The sequence below is a fragment of the Jatropha curcas genome, chromosome 4 (genome assembly GCF_041381405.1).
Source record: "Jatropha curcas cultivar XTBG-Jc1 chromosome 4, XTBG_Jcur_1.0, whole genome shotgun sequence".
Classification (NCBI taxonomy): Eukaryota; Viridiplantae; Streptophyta; class Magnoliopsida; order Malpighiales; family Euphorbiaceae; genus Jatropha; species Jatropha curcas.
Window position 1 is genome coordinate 317,919 of NC_143154.1, and position 23,356 is coordinate 341,274.

Here is a 23,356-nt window from a genome sequence, read left to right on the forward strand (position 1 = left end):
AATAGGAGACAACTTGGCCCAATTTGTTTTTTTTATAACTCTTTCACCCTTCTAATTATATACATGTACCTCAAAAAATAAAATTAATAAAAAAATAATAATAATTGAAACTCATAATTTTGGATTTTTATTTTTCATAGAATAATGTTGGACTGTTAGGCATTAGCTTGATGATGAAATGTTTATTTTATTTTATGTTGTGGTCCAAAAGCTAAGCAATTTATTTATTTGCTATTCTATGTTTTCATTTTAAAATTTTTATAAATTGAATTAGTTATTAGCCTAATTTAATTTTCTTGTTTTTCTTTTAAATAAAAAAAATTATGTTTCATTAATTAGTTAAGGCTAATAATGTGTAAAATTTTTACCATTTAATGGCAAAAAATATCATTCATTCTATTTTAAAATTATATTCTCTTCCTTTCAAAATAAAAGTCGTAATTATTTTATTCAGAAATATAATACATTTAATAATTAATAAATGATATTTTTTTTTCAATTTTATCTTCATATGTTTCTAAATCATCTTTATCATCTTATCTCTTGATTAATTATATTAGATAGAATTATTGAGAATTGAGATAGGAGTAATAATGTGAAATATAAGATAATTTGATCAAATTATCTTTAAATTATTTTTAATTTTGTCATAATTTCGAAAACTAATTACTTCCTTAATTTTCATAAAAAAACTTTAAACGATTTATATTTTGAAAGAGAGAGTAACTATTATATAAACCAAATGCATAAATTAACACTTACTTCTATTCGAATTTGCATGCTTAAAAGTATGATCTATATTAATGGAGGCGAATGCTCTAATGTCAAAAGCATATGTTTTGCATAGGGTATGCAAATGAGCGGTTCAGAATGGAAAATCGAAGTTAGCTTTTTGTTGAAATCGAACTGCATCAAATTTAAAAGCTAGATCGAACCAACCGATATGATTCGATCAAAACGATTTAATTCACTTAGAAATATTTTTTTTTCTGCAATAAATGTCCAAAAATGGAAAACTAAAATTATAGAATAGTCAACATTTGATGAAGGCTTGCGACAATATGGGTGTTGTTTGAAAGAGGGCAACGATATGTTTCCAAGGGTGAAGACTATGAGAGAGATTGAACCAATATCAAGTTATACCCTACAAAAGGAAAACACTAAAAAAAATATTAAAAATGAAAGAAAATTTATAAAAAATTATATATTTTAGTGTACGAAAATCTCATTCATCTTCTCATTTACACAAATAGTGAGAAGTCTTAAATTTCAGTTTTTATCGATTTGATGAATAAATAGATGATTTTGTCTCAACGGATCAAAAATTAAAATTATTTTCATTTACTTTAATATCTAATATAATTTAGAGATAAATGATAAATAAAATTAAAAATAGTCATAAAAGAACTTCATAGATTTGAAATAATGAAAGCAATTTTACAATTATTGAAAGGAAAATGATAATGAGGGTGCAAGGAAAAGGACTAAGATTACAATTATTAATTTCATTTTAGTTGAGATTTTTTTAAGAGATATTTTAATTGAGATTAGGTTGATTATTGTCCATTCATATGAATATATATATAAGTTATTTTAAGTCAAACCATTAAAAAAATATTTGTTTCCTTGGCAAATATTTTTTTTTAGCATAAATTGTTTGTCTCAATTAAATTATAGCACATGGCACACATCAAAGTCATACACATCAAAGTTATGAGAGAACTCAATATTTTTAGACTTTAATTATTTCCTCCTCCATTGGTTTTATTTTTATTTTACACTATTTTAATTTTTTTTTATTAATAATAATTAATAATTATATATATATATATAAATATAATTAAGTATTTTAGATACTCCTTTTTCATTTTCTAAAAGTGGAAACTAATCAGAATTTTATTTCCTTTTCTAAAACAGTAGTTTTGAAAGAGAGAAATTTATAACTTAGTGGATAGACTCCACATAAATGAACAAATCTGTATCTGGATAAGTAGTGGATAAGTTCCCAAAAAAAAAAAACAATTTATCAAGATTTAACTATTTTATTAATTAAATTCTAAATTTAAATTTATAGTTTCACAAATTTTAACAACTTCAACGACAATCTCACGAAATAAATAAATAAAAGTGAACTACATTTTGAAACGAATTTTATTTATAAGATTAGATTTTAAGATCTAAAACTTATATTATCGATTGATTCTGATCGTAGAAATATATCTTCAGCATGTTTTTTTTTTTTTTTAGAATGAGGAGGTGTAATTATCTTCGCACTGTAGAGTGTAAATATTTTTTTTTTTTTGTCTTTTTTAGTAAGTGTACTTTTCAGACATTGAATTTATAATTTTACTCTTACGAAAATTAAAGTCACTTAATGACTTTTTCTTTTCAACTTGGAAGATATTCTCTTTACCAAACAAGTTGAGTTTAAGTTAGAATTTACGGTACTCGCCTAGCTTGTAATTAATTGAATGATCCTACCTGTCAAAATTATAAATAAATAAACAAATATTTTTATTATTGAAAAAGGTTTCAGAATTAAAAAAAAAAGAAAGAATACTATTTTTTTTATATATTCTGTAATATTATATATACTACTAGTTTTATCAGATAATAATTTAATTATATATAATTTAGGTGTAAGTATATGTACAATCTGACGATAGAATAAGTATAAAAAAAAAAAAAAAAGATTGTGACTACACTAATGCATTATTAAGGAAAGCCTCGTGAAACACGAAATACTTATTTAAAAGAAATCGCGAAGAAGAATAGAAAAGGTTGTGAGATTGCTTATAAAATCCTCCAATTATTATTATTATTATTATTATTATTATATATATATATATATATATATAATTAAGTATTTTAGATACTCCTTTTTCTTTTTCTACAACTGGAAACTAATCAGAATTTTATATCCTTTTCTAAAACAATAGTTTTGAAAGAGTGAAATTTATGACTTAGCAGTGGATAATTAAATTCTAAAATTTAAATTTATAGTTTCATAAATTTTAACAATTTCAACGATAATCTCACAAAATAAATAGAAGTGAACTATATTTTGAAATGAATTTTACTTATAAGATTAGATTTTAAGATCTAAAACTTATATTATCGATTGAGTCTGAGCAGAGAAATATATCTTCAATATGTTCTTTTTTTCAAAATTAGGAGGTATAATTATTTTTGCGCTGTAGAGTATAAATATTTTTCTTTGCGTGTTTTAATAAGGGCGCTTTTCAAACATTAAATTTATATTTTTAATCTTACGAAAATGGAAATTAATTATTACTTGGAAGAGCTCAAATTGACTTTTTCTTTCAACTTGGAAGAAATTCTCTTACCAAACAAGTTGAGGTTAAATTAGAATTTGTGATACTTGCCTTGCTTGTAATTATTTGAATGCATCCTATCTGTCAAAATTATAAATAAAATATTTTTCTGATTAAAAAAGGTTTCAGAATAAAAAAAAAACAGAAAGAATACTACTTTTTTTTTATATATTCTGCAATATTATATATACTACTAGCAAAAATAACTTTAAGACATAATAATAATAATAATAATTTGTGAATGATTGGAAATTCTTGGAATTTGAAGTTTGGAAATGGAATTAGAAAACAAGAGCCCCTTTGTTTTCTTTCTGAAAATGAAATTCCAAGCTTTAGAAAGCATAGTCACCTGTTTTCATAAATATAAAATTAATTTTGTTATAAAAAATGAAAGTGACCTGAATTGAAAATGGTTATCTTTAATTAATTAAAATGAAGGCAGAAGAAGACATGGATATTTTGAGAATTGAATGGATGAAAATGGAACTCTTCCACACCTCAGCCTCATAAAATAATTATAACAGTGAAATTATTTAAAATAAAAAATTAAAAATTAAAATCAGTATAAGAACTGACAACCTGGTTGCTAGAATTGCCTTTCAAAAGATTTCCCACGCCAAATGTAAGAGTTCTTGAGAAGCATGTGCAGTGTCTAATATGTAGGGTCCCCTTCCTTCTGCCACTCACATGACATTTATTTTTTAGTTGTGTGCATGTGGATTGTGGATATAATTGGAGTTTAATTAATTAATTCCCACATTTGCAAATAATTGTGTATGAGATTTTTTTTTTTTTTTTTGAAAAATAATTATTACCTAATTGATATGCTCTTGCACACGTTTTTAGCAAATTTAGCCAATACTTTTAATCTTTTCAATTTTAGAATTTTTTTTTAGTTACCACCTTCATTTATATTTTATAGCACGTCGTTTTGTGGTTTTTTTATGGTTAATTGGCCTGCAACACACCAGCTTACATTTATGTGGCCATTTTCAATTCTTTATCTTTGCTTTTCAAATCTATAAATTGGAAGATTGCATTGCTGAAACAATCTTCTCGCTGTCTCACTTCAAACTCGAAAGAATTTTGTATGCTTTTACGATTAACAAATTTTTTATAGACCCTGATCAATGAGTAACTCGCACCTTCATAACTCCAAGATTCATCAAATAGGTTTCTTCGCTTCCGTAGTTGTATTAGTAGATCACATCTAATCGAACTCTAGACGGAAGCCATAAATAATTTATAATAAAAAATAAATATAGAGTATTAATCGATAAAATTAAAGTATTGGCCAAATTAAAAAAAAAAATCAAAAATTGAAGCTTTTTTGGTGATTAAATCTTATTATTAAATAGGGTTTGATTTACTAGAAGGAACTTTAAAATATAATATTAAATCGATAAACAATAAATATTTAATTTCTTATTCTAAAAATATTTTAACTATAAACATTAAAAAAATAGATCTTAGACGCATGCAATATGAGATTTTTTTTTTTTTTTATTTGAACATGTATTTTGCCGCTCGGTTAGATTTGATATTTAGATAAAATTTTCAAAACAAGAGTGACTCAACAATAATTTTTAAGATTTAAAAGTTAAAAAAAACGTATTATTCTTTTTAAGTTTGATGAAATCCTAATTAAACAGCTAGCTATAAAACATCTAATATAACAATTAATAAAATAATTAATTTTACTAAATTTTAAATTCCCTAATCTAAAGTTGGATTGAGAATGCAGACAATCTAGGATAGTAACTCTCAGGATTCAAATCTGACCCATTTATACAACGACATCCTGTTTGGTATTAAAGTCCAAAAGACTTATATTAATTCATGAATTTGAAGCTTGAAAGGGACAAGAGAGCATCATGACAAGACCAATCCCAACTCTGAAGAGATAGAAACATGATTGGGATATATCACTTATACTAGAAAATGGAAGAAGCCAAAAAGTTACGTATGTGAAGAGGGAAGAAATGGCTTGGAAGGCTGTGTTCATTGTTCATAGCCTTAGCATCTAATTGTAGGAAGACGATAGCAATTGAATTCAATCAAAACTTAACGAAATATATGTCACGTCACGCCTGGCTCCAGCCACTAAAAGATATATTATATATATATAATATGACAATAGATTTATATTTAAATTTCTTCCCTGATACTCAAGAAAAAAACATTATTATTGTAACACGGGAGAGCAAAAATGTCAAAAAAAAAAAAAAAAAAAAAAGACAAAGAAACCAGAACTATACACAGAGCCTAGAATAGTTTGCTTCCATGTAGACATGTGAAATGCTACAAGTCTAACCACTGGATAATGGAGTCCACAAAAGGGCTTGAAACTTCCAGGAACCTCAACTTCACCTCTAATCATCTGCACAACGACAAGATTGTCACACTCTATAAATAACTGGCAAATAGTTCTGGTTTTAGCTAGAGTTAAACCATTATACAAGGCCCAAAGTTCCGCATTTGGAACTCAACAACAATCGATATTCGTTGCAAATCACAAATCCAATATCCTTTATCATTCATTATGATTAACCCTCTATAAGCCTTTCCAAATTTTACTGATCCATCAGTACTAAGCTTAAAAGGCACCATACCTAGTAAGTCTCTAGCTAATCCATCTTTCCACCAGAACTAACGAACTGGTAGAAGCTAGAGACTTACTAGGCATTGATTCTGTGAACAGTTAAGATAGTGACCGACACAGAATATATGAAATGTCACATAAATACCAAGTGCACATACTTGCCATATACATGAAGAAAGTGAAATGGTGGTGGTTTTGGCGGGAGCATAGCACATGTTTCTCGGGGACCAAATGGTAGCATATAGACCATAAGCTTGAAATCCTGAATATACAAATGCAGTAACATTCACGGACTAGTAATACCTGATCAAATGAATTCAACCAAGGAACAAAATCACTTCAAGAAGTAAATCATTTAGTTAAGTTAGCCAAAGCAAGGTAAGGGTTATCTCAAATGGCAATCTAATGAAATTTCAGCATATAGCAAAAGATATTATTGTGTAGCAAAAATTTCATCTGTAATTCTCTTTTAGTGTCCTATCTTTGATAGCCAAAAAGTTTTGAATAACTAAGCATTATAATATGCATAAAAAAGACCTCTGGAAACAATTATATGCCTGTATTCTCTATATCAAAGGAATCGCCACTCCACCCCTGAGTCCTATCAGCTACAACAACCAACAGATTTTAATTGTTCTTCCATTGTTAGAACATTCTGCTATGATCCTTGGACGTCAAGAGGTGAAGAACAGAAGACGAATGTTGAATTTTGCATCGATAGGGGGTGCAAAAATAAGGATATATCATAATTTACAACACTCAGACAACTCACAGCATTTTAGGATGCAACCTTAAAGAAGGTGCTGAATTAGCTAAAGAGCAGTAAGGGCAATATGAAGAACAAAAAAGAAAAACCAACTGAAATTGCAGTTCATATGAATTTTGACGCCTAACCAGCATACTCTGTCATAAAATATGAATTTGCAGCACTTATAAGCATATTGTTTGTGCTTTTCTTATGAATTATATTATAATAATATAGTAGATTTCTAGTTGTAATTACATCTGTACTGTATAATTTATGGACGACTGGTCCTTGCTCATATTCAAAGATGATGTTCCAAAATTTGGAAAATGTGTTGGTAATTCTGATTCTCTCACCAGCGACAGGATCTACATCTTCTGGAAGAACAATAGCTGGTTTTGCTAAACTAAAACAGCATGTAGTCAGGATCATAATATAATCTCGGTTGCATTACATTTATCTTCATTTTCTTTTAGCTAAATTAAATATTTAAAGTTAATTATGTTCACTACGGGTCTTGGAGGCCTTAAGTTCACCTGGATCTTAGTACTAGACTGGCCCAAGTGGGAATAGCAGAGGATTTAATGTTTAATGTTTTAAACTAATAATTTTGATATTTTATTTTATTTTATGTAAAAACAAGCTTTTGATGATTTCATGTAAATTTGAGGTGCTAATATATATATATATATATATTTTTTTTTTTTTTTTTTTGTGCAAAAGGTATGAAACTTTAAATTCGAGAATAATCAATTTTGAGAATTGTTTCAAATGTTAAATATAAACTTGATTGTTCAATCTCTTTTAAAAAGTACAACTAATTTGAAACTAAAGCTTAATTTTTGTAATCCATTTAGTTCATAACACCGATATAGTAATCGTTACCATTAGCTTAATAATTCAATGGTCGACTACATGCCGTATGTGAAAACTTAAACGTTAAAGATCTGAAACTGCCTTCCCCTTCCATTTCTGAACTGTTAAATACTGCTAGAGATGAGAGACTAAAACCATAATGCCTTTTCTCCTTTATAAATTGCATGTATATATTTAAAAAAAATTGTATGAAACAAATGACTTGAGATAACTGCACTTCAAAGAGCTATAATCTTTTCTTAGAACCTCATGTACAAGGCGGTGCAATGGCAACTGCAACAGGAAAAAGCCACTGTCTGTACTATAGCTGTAACTGATATATATAATTAAGGTTTTTTTGTCAAGGCAGGCCTTGGCAAAGAGAAGTCATCTTCATTACTTGTTCCTTTGTCATCATCATGAGATTCGCTTAGTTCAGTTGCTTGATCATTCTGAATAGTTCTTGCATCCAAGTTGGTTGTTGATGGTGTCGGTGACAGTGCCTCGGCTTCCATATCAGATATTTCCTGGTCTTCGTAGGCGTACGAACGAGCAGAATGCCCAGTAGTTTTGAATCGGTGCAGTGACCGTCCAGAAGAGTGCAGTGTAGATGCTGGGCTTGAATTTCCACCTAGGGTTCTGGTGGGAGACTTCCCTCCTTTCCTTTGCTTCTTCTTTGCAGCCATATGCCACTTCTTAAGCGCCTTACTTGTTTGTTCATCAAATATTGATTTCTTCATATGCGAACCCATCTGAGCGCATTCACCGACAGTGGTTTCAATTAATAAAACAAATGTAAAGGAAAAGGAATGCAACTTAATGAATGGGAATGATCCAGGTTTGCGGATGAATTTTTGTATGCAAGAATTTGTAAGCTTGGCCTGGTACTGAAAATTATCAGTTAAAGCCTGGTTTAGCAACGGAATTTAGCCATTTGTGGAATCTAAGTACATGATTAGAGTACCTGAGTTACAAGGGCATATAATGGAAGTGTGATGTAGCTGCATAGAAATAGGACTCCGACCCTGTAAGGCCGAAGCAAAAATTCAATCTAGCAACTCAATTTAAAACAAAGATTAAATACCTAAAAGAAAATGCTTACCCCAAAGCAACCTTTACTATTGCAAGCTTGAAATTGGCATGGAAGCATGAATTTATCCCAAATTCATACTGCATACAAATAAAGTTGTTAGTGAGCATACTATGAGCAACACACAGATGGATTGGACGAAGGATACATCGAATGACAAGATTGGCAGGAACAATCCATTACCCATATCCACAGGAAGTATGTTATCTGAAAAGCATTCTGCATATACAAGAAAGCAAGTCAAGAGAAAATTATTAAATTCTCTTGGCAGGAAATCAAATCATAAAACTCTCATTTGAATTATGGAGCTTTTCAAGAAGCATTCACATTTCTTATATATATGTACCGTTTTTAATTTTCAGATTTATGTCATTGTACAGGTAAGTTATATTCAATATGTCTGTAAAAGAGAAGGTGATCCAATACCTGAAACAAGGCAAAATGGATGAGATGAAGAACTAACATAGGCCGGCCAAACCAAAAATGTTTGTCTGAGGCTTGCACAAGAGGCATCCCTTGCACTACAGCATGCCTTTCTGCAATTTCAATGGCCATCTTTGTCAGAATGGATTGGAGCTCTGTTCCAATAGCTAAGATTATCTGCAACCAATTAAAAAGTCATTAGAAAATTGATTTTCTTTTTTAATTCCGACAATGGATATCAAGAACAGAGATCTTACAATCATTGGGATTATAGAAGCCCAAAATAATGCTTGCCATCCTAAAAAAGAATCACCAACAAATTCTTAAGACTTTTCATAATCTTGCAACTTCAATTTGTAAGTGCTTATTTGTTCCAAAATCTTCAAAGAAAAGAAAAGAGAGAGAGCGAGAGAGAGAGAGAGAGAGAGAGAGAGAGAGAGAGAGAGAGAAGTGCATTACCTTTAACATTTAGGAGCAAGAAAATGACAAAGGATGCCCATAAAATTGGACTGTCAACAACATTCAATTAGTTAGGTTGCCTAACATATTTGAGAATTTTATTAATGTAAGTTCAAACCGCAACAAATACGAGCATAACATGATGATATCTCAGAAGAATAAAAGTTAATGCTTACCTTACTCCCACAACGATTTTGAAATCATCCTCTAATGATCTTTTGATGTATTTTTGGAAGTTAAATTTACTTCCAGGAGATAAATGGACCTACAAATATAGTACTGTCAAAATAAGAGTGGCCTGTCCAACACGGGAAGATGTAAATTATGCGTTTGAAAACTCACTGTGATAAATCCATGGCGCAATGTCATGTAATCAGACTTGCTAACAGACCTAAAAAATTGTCGAAAGAAGCAACCCTGCAATGCCATAGATTGAAATAATATCAACAATTTATATTTTCTATTTTGATATTTATCCATGCATTCAATTTCTTTTCCAAAAACTGTCAAGTACCCTCATCTTATGTAAACAAATGGATACTTAGACATAAGAGTTGGAAAATCCCAATCAATATTCAACCCACATCATAAACATATTTTATACTGATTTTCTGAATAAAGAAAATGAAAATGAAACAGTGTTGCTGAGTGAAATATATCTTACAATATAAAAGAAGAAAGGAATTCTAGTCCAGAAACTAGTATGTGCTCTCACAAAAGATGTCTCATGAGTAAGTCTGATCCTTGAAGGATCTGCACATAAAAGTTCATAAAATTTGGCATCAAAGATGAAATGTAGATCCATTTATTAAGTGTAAAAGGCTGAAAGTTTCAGGCTACAACATAAGAGGGTGACAATATCATACCATTTGAAAACTCATAATCATGGGATAAAGTCTCCTGCTCCCATACCTTCCAACCACGAATCTGCAGAAAGTAACTTTGTTAAGTAACTAAATATCATCAACTGTCATTTTCTTCATTTTTATTATGAGCCTTTGGATATAAAATTAACTTGGTTCATTATAATTATTTAGCAGGATATAGAATTACCAACAAGCATGCCTATTTTGATATAAACCCAAATGAATGACTGTGTCTAGTCAAATCTCTACACTAAGCCTTACTCTGAAGGTTTTCCTTTCTAGCAATGAAAATATCTAATGCTGCCCATTTTCTAAATAAATGAGATTTGTTAGAAAAGTACAACAAAAAAATTATCTCCATACCTTTAGTCTTCCAAGCATCATGGTTGTTAAACTATATACCACATGAAAGACTGCTAAGAAGAACAGGAGGATGTGTAATTGATGCAATCCATCAACTGATATAAGTGGTTCATAGCCCTGTAAAATAGAACTAAATGAACGATCTTTCTCTGGGTCCGAATGCAATGCATTTGACAAAAATGCGATGTACAATTTTTAAGGCAGTAAGTATCAATTGACATATAAGAAGACTTGTGCTTTTATGAAATGCCTGATACAACTATATTTGAGACCAACTCAGATTGAAGAGAAAAGCTACTGTAATAATTTTAAATTCAGAATGTAAGACATTAGAAGCAAAACCAAGATAGATGTAAATGAAATTGTTGAACACAGGGTGCTCTTAAGCACAAATTAATGATTTCATAATTAACAGAAATATCTATTAAAGGTTGAATTTTTCTTGACTGGAAATCTTAATTCAGCATCCTAAATGAACTTCACTGCATTTAAGTATATAATTTTCTCCATAAAATAATTAGTCCAGTTCACCCCTCATGGTTTAATGAGAACAATTACGTTGGATTTGGTGTGCTTCAATGGTCTACCAATTATAGCATGCCTTGTTGAATTAGCTCATCCATATACGAAAAATCATACTGAGGAATCTAACATTCATATTAATTTAGTTTTCACTTATCTGGCACGCACTCATACATTCCACTAACCAAAAGAAATATTTAGAAAAGGCTTCTTTAATTGTTGGTAGTAAAATATTCCTTGAAAGCTATCACTAATAGTTTTCACTTACCTGCTTTATTCTTGATTGCTTTATCAAGTACCAATAGGAAAGAAAAAAACCAATTGGCAACATATACACTCACCGTTTTGCATATAGTAGTGCTTTCACTACCTGACAAATTCCTACGTTCAAACCACAATAGCCGCCGACGATGCCCTTCTTCAGTTTCATCATTTACACCGTCCGCCCGACATGGCAACATAGTGTCTGCAACCTTTTGGGGAATACATATTTTTGTAATGTATGTCTGCCCAAAAGTAAGGAGCAGTGAAATGAATCCTAAAACTATCAGCTCTGCATTCATCATTTCAAAGTCAAATTAGCAACCTTTTAAATAGCAGTGTTTCAAAAATCACAAATATGAGTATCAAGAACATTTCATTTAAATGACAATTTCTGCCAATTCTTTATTTCTATGTTGCTGGTCCATATGCTAATTATAATCACTAAAACAGATTGACTTTGCTTCATTCAACTAATGCTCTATTGACTAATTATCATAAACATTGTTCTTATCGTACTTACCAGATTTGATCTTCTCCAAGGCTTCGAATAGAGCTCTCTTATGCCTTTCTGTCAACCACTGAATTAAAAAGTTCAAAGAGTTTAGAACAAATACAATTAGGATAATCCATCATAGCAAGATCACAGGTTCAATTAACTATTCTTCAAACAAAATTAAGCAGATATCAGCAACATGGCTTTACTTACATTTAACAAAAAAACTGGAAAAGAATAAGCTTTACAAGTAATTTGGCACCAAATGTTAAATTCACTTTGAGAGCTACACTATAATGGCTAAAGCAGGGGAGAAAGTAATAATTAAAAAAAATTATCAATCTCTCAATTGGCAAATGGAAAAATCCAAAATTAAAGGAGACAGAGAGAAAGAAACAGAAAGCATTTTTCATTTTCTGAATTAAATATGTCTTTAATTCTTGTCTGCTGAGTCAAAGAAGAGCAGAAAGCAATAAAAGTTAAAAACCACCCAGCAACAAGAATTAATGAAAAAACATAAAGAATTTATTGATATAAGAAGCAAAAACGAAAACCCATGTCTGAAAAACAGTGAAAAATACTTAAAGAAGTCACGAAATCAATTGACAGGCAAATAGACATACCGTTCCAAATTTGTGAAGACCCTTTTCCAATAAAATAGAAATGATGATCATAACAGCACAAACGCCAGCCACGGCCCAAGTGGGTGTCTGATCAAGCTCCCTCTGTGTCGAACTACTATCACTAGAAGCCATAACCACTACACCTCCGCCGTACACCACCACCATCCAGAAATACAAAGAAAATAGCAAATTCATTTTCATTTTAAACAAGGGAGCAAAAAACAAAAAGAAAAGATGAGAAACGCCAAGAAAGATGAGAAAACTGATTGAGAGTTTGAGACAGGGTGTAATAACTATTTATCGTTACAGAAAGAATCTTTATGCATATATAAAGATAAAAGAAGAAAAAGATACAGTTTCTGCAGAGCAAGACGAGTAAGAGTGGTGGGGCTCGTAGGTAAATGAAGAAGAAATTTGAGTCTTGAGTACTTAATTAAGTAATTAACAGTAAAAACACGGTTTCAGCTAGAAAGAAGCATTAATAAATGGTAATCTCTCTTTCCTTATTTATACACAGACAAGTTACACGCGTATTCTTGATTTCTTTCAATATGAACTATGGCCGTTTCAGATTTGGTGAGAGATAAAATGAAGTCAAATGAAAAGAGTCTCCTTTAGGACAGTGTGTATAGAACTATACTACTATATAAGGATGAAACGAAATGGTAAGAACAAGAAGGCCAGCTACGAAGGGTAACATCTGATGGCGGCATTGATTGAGGAAGAAAGGAGGTTGTGGATCCCATAACCAGAAAAAGCAGTGTCTTTTGTCGTAAACTAAAACGAAACGAACGGGTTAGAAGCTACGATTCTCACTGCCTTTTTATTACTCTAACAGTAATAGCTACATTTTTTTTTTTTCTCGAGGTATTATTGGATTTTGGGACAATCCTTCTAATTTAGACAAATGTACATTTAAGAACATAATTAAAAATGTTGAAAATATATATATTAAAAAATGATTTTAGTAAAAAGTGAAATATTAAAACTTAAATTAAATCTTAAAAAATAATATTTATTATATTTGTGTCCGGCACAATCATCTGTAGCTATACAATAATAACAAATAAACCTTCGTCCTAGACTAATTGAAGTCGGCTATATGAATTTTTTGTTTTTAATATCCACTTTAAATTTTTTTTCAATTCATTATTAAATTAATGAACCGCATCATATTTAATACTTTTTTCCCAAAATATATTTGCAAGGAGATTAGAAATTTTCCTAAATCACACTACCTCTGTTCCATATACTTGTCACATTTGAAATTTCACGTCTCTTAAGAAAACCATTAAATTTGTCTAAATTACAATAAATTGCTGAGTAAACTGACTATATTATCCTTAATTTAATACTAATTCTCTAATCAAACTACTAAATTGAAGTAATAATTATTGGTCATATACAAAAGGTAAATATGGAAAAAAATATTTATTATTCCTTGAAACTACAAGTGTAGCAAGTATTTTGGAACAAACTATTTTTTTCAAATGCGACAAGTATTATGGAACAGAGATAGTGACAAGTATTCTGAAACAAATCAAGAATAATTTAACCAAATTATCATTTATCTCAAAACCAAGAGAATGTTGTTATTGTATTTAATATAAATACAGATAACATTGAAGAATATCATTTATTACTCGTTAAAGTACTCAAAACGACTTATATTTTGGGACGGAGAAAATATATTTATGGTAAGCGTAGTTAGGAATTTATTTAATTTGAATCACTGTCATTTAAGTAAAAAGTCAAGGTTTCAAATCACTTTATATGTTGAACAATTTTGTCTTGAATTTATATCCACACATTTGGTGAAGTTGTTTAATTCAAATAGAGTTCTTATTAAGGTAATTAAAGGTAATTAAAATAACAAATACAAGTACAAAAGAGTTCTATTATAATAAACCTCTTATTCCAATGTAATCATATTGACCATATCAACATTTTCGCGCAATTAAGTTACATGTACTTACTGCTAGCGGCGGATCTAAAAATATTTTTCCCGGATTGATATATAATTTAAAAAAAAAGTGGGTAAAAATATAAATAAATTGAACTTTGTGAATTAATTTTACAATATACACGTATAAATTAGAATGAATCAATTCATCCCTCCTTTTATAAAGTGGATCTGCCATTGCGTACTACTAAACTATATCTTGATGTGTATTAAAGATAACATTCATAGTGTGAAATTAAATTTTAAAATGATACAATTGTTTGAAAATAATTAAAAAATTAAATAGTTTATTTATTTTTCTTTTTCTCTTTTTTTGTTTTTATAAAATAAGTGATGATACAAAGAACACACACCCGTTATTACCCTGACAGTATCATAGAGAAGTCAAAAACTGATTATTTATTTATTTTTTTTATAAAAAGTGCATTTGAGTAAAATACTAGCCCTATTAATGATTTTGTATGATTTTCTTAATCTCTAGATTATATTTATTTATGGATAACTAAAACTAATCAAGTCATTGGATCACGTACAGGATGTCAGTCGTCAGAGTTTCGTTCTAAAGTTCTTTTTTTTTTTTTTTTTTTTTTTTTTTTACGTACAAAAACCACACCAAATAATTTAAAATGATATTCTATAATTTTTTTCCTTAAAAAAAAATATTTTACTCCCGGGTTCTTTTTAATAAAATTTTTTATTTTGGATATTCTTTTTATATAACAAATTTTACCTAATTTGATAGTTTTAGAAAACATGCCAATATGAAAATCTATCTTATCTTTGTTTTAGTTCTTTGTAAAGCATTTAATATGAAAGATTCTTAAGATAGTAGGAGATAAAAGTATAGATGAGTATTTAATGTGAATAAATTTTAGAAACTGGATTTTTTTACATCAATTTTTGTTGAAAAAAATGTATTCGTATAAATTATATGAGCATCGATTAAAATGGAGTTTGAATAAAAAAAGTCACAAAATTTTCAAGTTGACCATATTGAAAGGAATTCTTACGGACTTTGTCGAATATTTAAAAAATTGCGCAATATTTAAAATATATTTTCAATAATCAAAGGCAGTTGGAAGGTTAAATGAACATAAATTTTCATTTTTCCACATAACTTTTCCAAATAAAGGACAAAAAATTAATTTCTCTCTATAGGTTAGAGTATAAATTTTCATTTCAACAAAGCGTTTAAAATCTCATTGAAGATTGAAACATAATTTAAACAATGCAGTGACATTAAAGGAGGAATAAATGAAATATTAGAGTAAATTAGAAAAAAATGACAAAAAAGTTGGTTAAACTATTTTTTTTTTTAATCTTGATAAAATTTAATTATTTTTATATAAAAAAAACGGAGAGAGTATAATTTTTTTTTAAGAAAGGAATAATATATTATAAATCTATTGTAAACATGATTTGAAGTACATATGAATGAGAATCTTAATAAAAAAATTTAAAAGTCAAAGTGGAACTATTTGACTTTCATTGAATTTTTAAGGTTTTTTAGTAGGGATCACCATTACATATTAAATATTCATAAATTAAAAACGGCTTTCAAAAATTTTTCAAGTTAACAGGTCAATACTCCTTGAATTAATTATAAAATTATACTCCCTCGACTCTTTTTATATAGTGAAACTTTTTAATTAGAGCAGACTACAGAAAATTTTATTTTAAAAATGGAAATTTTGGAAAGAACTAATATTAGCTCTGTAATCTGCATGAACATTACTCTCTAAAAAATGAAAGTGACAGACAAAAATAGGAATTCATTTAACAGTTTGCTCTCCGACTATTTTTCAATGTATATTTTTAATAGTTTGCTCGATTTTATGGAGATGAGCACAAGCTTTGAGTGATAGTTATTGTAATTAGTCAAAATATGGATACGCAGTTGGATGGTTGAACTATAGTTTTAAAAGATCATTTTATGTTGATATTACACTTGTAAATATGTGTACGAATTTCGTTAACTTCGACTAACTTAATGTAATTTTATAATTTAACTGAGTGCTGATGAAAATTTCGTGCTCATATTCTGAATAAGTTGTATAAAATGAAACAAAACAACAACATTTAATATGAATTGGTTATGTCCTATTTAGATTCTCCTCAAGTGAAAATAATCAACTGTGTATATTTCTAGAGAGCCACCGCCCTTTGTTTGAAAAGCTTGTGAATGCAATTACATATTTATGATCTATTCCAAATTTATATAAAGACATCTTGTAGAAGTTAAGAAGATAGTGAGAGTATAAAAAATTTTAGTTCCACATTTTTATTATATTTATGCGCATTTAATTGAAAATACTCGTAACTTTATGAAAATGAGAGACATTCAAAATTTCAAACATGGAGAGTTAATTTGTGAAAGTTTATAAAGTTAAAAACTAACGTCATTTTCTCACCGTTCACTAATAACTTCATTGCAAACCAACTAACCCGACCAAACTGAATCCCCTTTAAACAGATTGATCGAACTGAATGGAAATAGATCGGTTCGGTTCGCTGAAATGTTTTGCATACCCCTATTAGAATGAACTGAATTTCTAACAAATATACACACATAATGTGAAATTGTAAATGGGAATAGAAAATAGAATCTCTCTTCTCACTACAGCCATCTCATGTCTACATAATTTTGGCAATTTTTCTAATTATTACTCATCTTTGTGTTAAAATAATAGTACTTTGAACCATCAATCAATGGAGTGATGTTTTGCCCTAACCATAAAAAAAAGAAAATCCATGCTTATAAGTTAAGTTATTTAATGGTCAGTTTGGTGAAATTTGGATAATTATAGTACAATAATTAATTATGTCAGTCACCACCAACAAAACAAAGGTCAACAATCACAGAAGTCAACGGTTTGGTGGCAATTGGAACATCATAAATGATAAATTTTTAATTAATTGTTAATTTCCAGCAATTAATTAACTTATTAATCAATTAATATGCATGCAACTATAACTTTTGCTTTGTTTTTATTTAATATGACTCATTAAAATTAAATAATCCATATTAAATTCTTATTAAAATTAATCAAACTATAGTCAAATATTTAATTAAATAGAGGTTTTTTTAGAAAGATTAAAGATTGATATTTAAATTTTATTTATAGCAAGATTTTAATTAATGATAATTTAGTAGTTTAACTACTATATTTGTTAACAAAAAATTATATTAAATAAAGAGTAAAATTCTAATTCTCAGTATTACTGACTTTTTAAAAAAGAAATATGACAACAATTTGGGACGGATGAAAAAAAAAAAAGAAAGATAAGAATTTTGAGACAAAAGAGAGTACCGTATAGATTTCGTTAATTTTGACACTTTTGATTTTTTTTTCTTATTTTATTTATATGAAACTTTCAAAAAATTAAAATAGCATTAATTATATCATTTCAATTTTTATTCTTATTTAATTATCTCTATTGAATTTATTTTCTCTTAATTATAGAAATTAATGAGAGGATAATTTAATTAATTATTCTTATTTTTTACACTAAAAATTGAAACGATTCAATCAATTTTTTAATTCTTATAAAAATTCAAAAAATGTCAAAATTAGCATAACGAGAGTAATAAAATATAAAATTATACTCTATAATTGGAATAATATATCGTATATATGTAAAAATATGCATTTATGATCCGATTATATATATATATTATCATATTAATGACCAATAAACAAATATCATAATTCCCAAAAAAAAAAAATTGAAAGTGCAAGATCCGGTAAAGTGATGTGGACCGATTGTAATTTGGGAGTGAAGAGAAGATCTTGTATGCACGTGTACATAGTATAACACATTAATGCATGCGCGTGACGTTATCAAAATTCAATTAATTGAATCAACAAACATAAGCCCATGCAACTCTCAACATGTCAAAGTTTTACACCGACACTCTTACCTAATTTCATTTTCAAATGGACCCGATGTTGAGTTTCGTACTTAGAAAAAATATATTTTTGGAATTGGGAGGTTATTTGTTGACTTCATCATTAAAAATTCAAGAATTTTTCTGTAGTAGTATGGCTGAAGTTGACATTTGGGCCAATTTGATGGAGGGCTATTATTTATGGGCTTTCAAGTGGACTTTATACAATTGAAAATTGGGCCTACGGCCTAGCCGTAGTCAGCTCTTGGTATTATCGAAGAAGAAAGCTTTAACACAGACACACAAAAATCAAGAAACAGTCGAAAACCAACCATGACTACTCTTTCAAGGTCCTACGTTTCATTCACTCATCCTCAAACCCACTTCTTATCATCAGGTAAAGATCATTTCTTGTTTGCCTCAAGTCTCCCTAATGTGTATAAATATATATATATTTGTGTATTGGGTCGGCTTCACTCGTTGTTGTTTCATTGTTAATACAAGCTTACCTCGTTTGATTATCATCAAAACTGCAAGAAATGAAAACCCAAATCGCCTAATCAGTTTCTCTTATTTCTTTAACATTTTGAGTTCTTGATTTCTGTAAGGTTTTTTAAAATTTGTGTAATTGGCGTCCAGTTATTGTTCTTGGGAACTCACTTCTGATTTCTAAACCAGAGAGTGGAACCCCAAGAATCTTCAATTATGCTGGCGGCCAATGGTAGACTGAAATCTTGGAAATAGTTTAAGTTGTCAAAGAGATACTTAATAGTTAGAGATTTGTCATAATGTGTTTTTATGCTCTTATTTGAAATTTACTGTTATTTATTATGCCTTTTGCCTGCTGGCTTTCTACTAATTATTTGTTATGTGCCAATGACAATCGATTTTGCATTTGCATTTTTGTAGTTATATTTTCAGTCTTATACTTAAAATTTCATACTGTTAGAGTTCTGTTTCGCATTTCTGTTTAATTTGTTGTTGAGAAGAACAAACTTTGAATATGTTGAAAAAGATAACTAAAACACGGTTTGAAGTTGGATTGCGCATGTTTGTTGTAAAAAACTTCAAATCAGCAGTTTTTCTAAAAAATTAGTTTCAACTGCAATGCCAAAATAACACAGCCAATTATGTTTTGCAGTCTGCTTGTGACTGCTTCTAGTGTTTTCAATTTGTAATTTGATTATTGTGTTTGATGATTGCCAGGTTCCTTGAATTCAAGTAACCAGAGTCTTTTACCCGTTGGCCATTGTAATCCCTCTAAAAAAGGAAGACTTGTTGCATATAGAAGGCCATTTACTCTTCAAGCAAGGTAAAATTTCATTGTCTTGGGTGACATATAAGTTGTCCCACCATCATATAGCTGCGAAAAAGTAGTAGCAGTACCTGCATACTAGTTGTTCACTTTCAGGGATTCAGATACTTTATTTGTTGGCACCATCAATGTGGATATAAAGCATGAAAGCCATAGCATTGATGAAAATCACATTTTTATATAATTCTTTTCTTTTTTATTTCCCCAATTAGAGCTTTTTTGTTTGGCATGACTTTGTTCCTTTTAAAATGGTTAAAGGAAGCAATGGTTTGCATTCTTTCTCATTGTACTTTTTTTTTTTTTTTCCAATTTCCAGTTTTCCACCATTTGCCTTCCATTCTTAATTAAGTCTGATTTCGGTTTCATTATTCAGCTATCGTCAGTATTATATTGAATCAATATCTTTCTTCTTATGCTGATTGGAAATCAGTGTCTTTTATCTCAACGGCATTCCTTTTTTTCTTTTTTCCTTCCTAATGCAAGTGCAGCGGAGATCGGAGTGGGTCAAATAGTGCAGGTATCTTCATTGGTGGTTTTGTATTGGGAGGAATAGTTGTTGGCGCATTAGGCTGTGTCTATGCTCCACAGGTACTACTTCATCATCTTTTGTTGGTGGATTATGCATTAAGCAAATTTTCTATACATTAAGGCCTCTGTTTCACTATATTATCCGTTAAACTTAATGATGTCTGTTCTTTTGAAGACATTCTCAGTCTGTGTTGTGTGTACAACATCTGATCTTTTAGCCGCTATGATAAAATTTTTTATTCAGGTTTATGCTTAATGAAAGTGAAAGTATTTCGCTATCCAGTTAACTAAAATCAGTTTACCATGCATCAGTAATTTTTCATGGATCTGTTTTGGTCCGTTCAAGAGGTTGCCACATGCATTAAAATTGAGTCTGAATCATCTGATTGATACGCATATATGCAGATCAGCAAGGCACTAGCTGGAACTGACAGAAAAGGTTTGATGAGGAAACTGCCGAAGTTCATATATGACGAGGAAAAGGCATTGGAGGTCAGAACTTGTTTCACAATTTATCATACATATAAATCATGTTCATTATCATTAATCATTGCATGCAAGAAGGCTAAGTTTATTGAAATATAGTTTATGTTTATAATGGGGAGTTATAAGAGTGACTGAGGTTGGAATAAGATGATTTAAAAAATAAGTATGCTCAGGCATACATCACTTCTAGTGAATGCACGGGGACATGGATTGTGGCCCTCCATTTTCATATAAATGGACAAGGTTTTTAGCCGCAGACTTCCTAGTTTTTGTTCTTTGATTAGTTACCCCCTTTAAAATACAAACCAAAAGAAAAAGATGTAATCTTGCCTTTATGGTTCACGGCACAGTTCACATTTGAAAACTTATTCGGTTATGATATTATGACAACAGAAGACACGCAAAGTACTGGCCGAGAAGATTGCACAGTTGAATTCTGCAATAGATGAGGTTTCTGCTCAGTTGCATGCAGAGGATACCCCAAATGGAACTGCAGTGAATTCTGATGAGATCCAAGCTTCTACATAAGAAACATATTTGTTGAGATTTCAAAAACAAACTGAAAAATGACAAAAAAAAGAAGGGTTTTACTTGTGATCAGCACTAGAATATAATGTCTCAAGAATTTTATTCTCTCAAACCTGTTCTGTTTTTCCTGTGTTCTTGGCTTTGGTTGAAGGTTATTGATCAGAAAAATGTTAATGATACTGTTGTATTACACTACTGTTTTTGTGATCAACTTGCGGGTAAGGCCGAAAGTCATGTCTAAGGTTTGTTTTTTGGACATAAGCCAACCCTGCACCGAATTAGGCCCAGCTCATTTCGGTATTATCTATGATGCAGGGAAACTTCTAGCTATAGATGTTTTCTTGTGTAAAATTATATTTTATAAGACGTCACTCTATATGTTTCCTAGTTTCCATTTCTGTGCAACAGAGGGTATTATTATTAGTTTACACGTACTATTTCATCATCAAGTTTATAATCTACAAAAAGGGCATAGTAAATATCAGGAGCTGAACTCTTAAATATTGAAGCATTAAATAACTATGAAATTACAAGAAATATGCAAAACTAGAAATATACCCGTGCTATGGTTAAAAAAAATTGAAAGAATATATATATATAATTTAAAAAAGTAAAATAAAGTAAAATTGAGAAAAAATATATATAATTTATAGATCCTTGAATGAAATTTTTTTTTATTATGCTATTAAATAACTTGTTATTTTATTAAAATCTATGAATAAATAATTTATTTTAAATAATTAAGAGTGTATAAATCTTCAACTTATCATATTATTAATTCTATAATTAATCAATTATATTTAACCTACTTTAGTTTAATACAAAATTTTTAGTTTTTAAATATAAAATAATAACTGCCTATATTATTAAAATTTATAAATTATGCAATTTATTTATATCATTAAAAGTTATATAAACGGTTACTTAACACATTATTAATTCTTTAACGTTATATTAATTAATTACATTTAAGATGGTTTAATTCAGTCATAAATTAATTTATTTTCAAATAAATATAAAAATAAACAATTAAGTCATACACATGTCATTACTTTGAAATCCTACATGGCAATACCAAGGAATATCATGTTAAATAATCTCTAAAAAAGGAGACAAAAAAAGTTTGAGTAAAAACTACTGACTCCATTAGTGAAAATAATTGAAATGTAGACAGTTCCGAACTTTTAAAAAAAACGAATAATATATTTAAAAGTAGGGACCAATGCACGTTTACCAAGAATACAGAAGAATATAGTGATACAGCTTATATATCTAAAAAAGCCAAAATATTTTTTGAGGGTAAATAATTCAAAAAAAAAAAAAAAAAGTACATTACTATACCATTTAAGAAAAATAAATAAATTGGAACGTTTAAATAGGAAACGTTAAAAATACATTAACATGGAGCTCATCGCCATTTATTCACATGGGAATTGGGTCTTGGGCAAAGATAAAAAGAAGCAATTGGAATATACCATTGAAAAGAAATATTCAAAGTGGGGAATATGGATATTATTATTTTGTCATGTATTCAGTGTATTCTTGCTTGATAAGAAGTGTAATTTCGTCCAAATAAAAATATCTGCTTCATTCTCAACAACATCGTTACACTTAATTTAGTTTATTAGGATTTTGTGTTTTTTCTAATTATCAATATTGTCATGTAAGATTTGGAAGTATTTGCACACACACATATATATATATATATATATATATATATATATATATATATATATATATATATCCTAACACAGCTCAATTAGTAGTTTATGGTTTATAGAGAAACGTTTAAATAGGAACATTGACGGTTGTTAGAGAAAATATTTATTACTTTATAAATTTGAAAATAAACATTTGGTATAAAGTAATATATTAATACATTAATTGAATAATTCATTGTTATTAAATTTTATCATTTTTTAAAAACTAATAATTACTTAAAGCCATTAATATATTAAATAACCAAACCAAACTAAAAACAGTAATTCAAAATAAATCCAAACTAAA

The 23,356-nt window shown here is 28.9% G+C and overlaps 2 protein-coding genes across 2 annotated transcripts; one reads left to right on the top strand and one right to left on the bottom strand.

Annotated features, from left to right (window-relative positions):
* Window positions 1-7,687: 7,687 nt before the first annotated feature.
* Window positions 7,688-13,405, bottom strand: LOC105628586 (MLO-like protein 10). Its single transcript, XM_012210037.4, has 15 exons — window positions 12,641-13,405; window positions 12,045-12,102; window positions 11,602-11,813; window positions 10,739-10,855; window positions 10,376-10,436; window positions 10,174-10,262; window positions 9,852-9,926; window positions 9,686-9,774; window positions 9,510-9,559; window positions 9,308-9,348; window positions 9,054-9,227; window positions 8,811-8,846; window positions 8,640-8,707; window positions 8,502-8,562; window positions 7,688-8,289 (listed from the first exon to the last, which is right to left on the bottom strand). The coding sequence occupies exons 1-15, from the start codon at window positions 12,839-12,841 to the stop codon at window positions 7,885-7,887; spliced, it is 1,737 nt and encodes a 578-aa protein (XP_012065427.1). The 5' UTR covers window positions 12,842-13,405; the 3' UTR covers window positions 7,688-7,884.
* A 5,328-nt stretch (window positions 13,406-18,733) lies between these two features.
* On the top strand, window positions 18,734-21,743 carry LOC105628585 (uncharacterized). The gene is made up of 5 exons (XM_012210036.4): window positions 18,734-18,889; window positions 19,699-19,804; window positions 20,296-20,395; window positions 20,741-20,827; window positions 21,215-21,743. Exons 1-5 carry the CDS (start codon window positions 18,826-18,828, stop codon window positions 21,347-21,349), a joined length of 492 nt encoding a protein of 163 aa, XP_012065426.1. The 5' UTR covers window positions 18,734-18,825; the 3' UTR covers window positions 21,350-21,743.
* Window positions 21,744-23,356: the final 1,613 nt, after the last annotated feature.

Excerpts from the sequence above, each read along its gene's own strand:
- LOC105628585 (XM_012210036.4), top strand. The coding sequence starts at position 18,826 with ATGACTACTCTTTCAAGGTCCTACGTTTCATTCACTCATCCTCAAACC. Across the intron at positions 19,805-20,295 it reads CCATTTACTCTTCAAGCAAG|CGGAGATCGGAGTGGGTCAA; the intron begins GTAAAATTTCAT and ends ATGCAAGTGCAG. Across the intron at positions 20,396-20,740 it reads GCTGTGTCTATGCTCCACAG|ATCAGCAAGGCACTAGCTGG; the intron begins GTACTACTTCAT and ends GCATATATGCAG.
- LOC105628586 (XM_012210037.4), bottom strand. The coding sequence starts at position 12,841 with ATGAAAATGAATTTGCTATTTTCTTTGTATTTCTGGATGGTGGTGGTG. Across the intron at positions 9,927-10,173 it reads TTCCTTTCTTCTTTTATATT|GGTTGCTTCTTTCGACAATT; the intron begins GTAAGATATATT and ends ATGGCATTGCAG. Across the intron at positions 8,847-9,053 it reads TCCATTTTGCCTTGTTTCAG|AATGCTTTTCAGATAACATA; the intron begins GTATTGGATCAC and ends TTGTATATGCAG.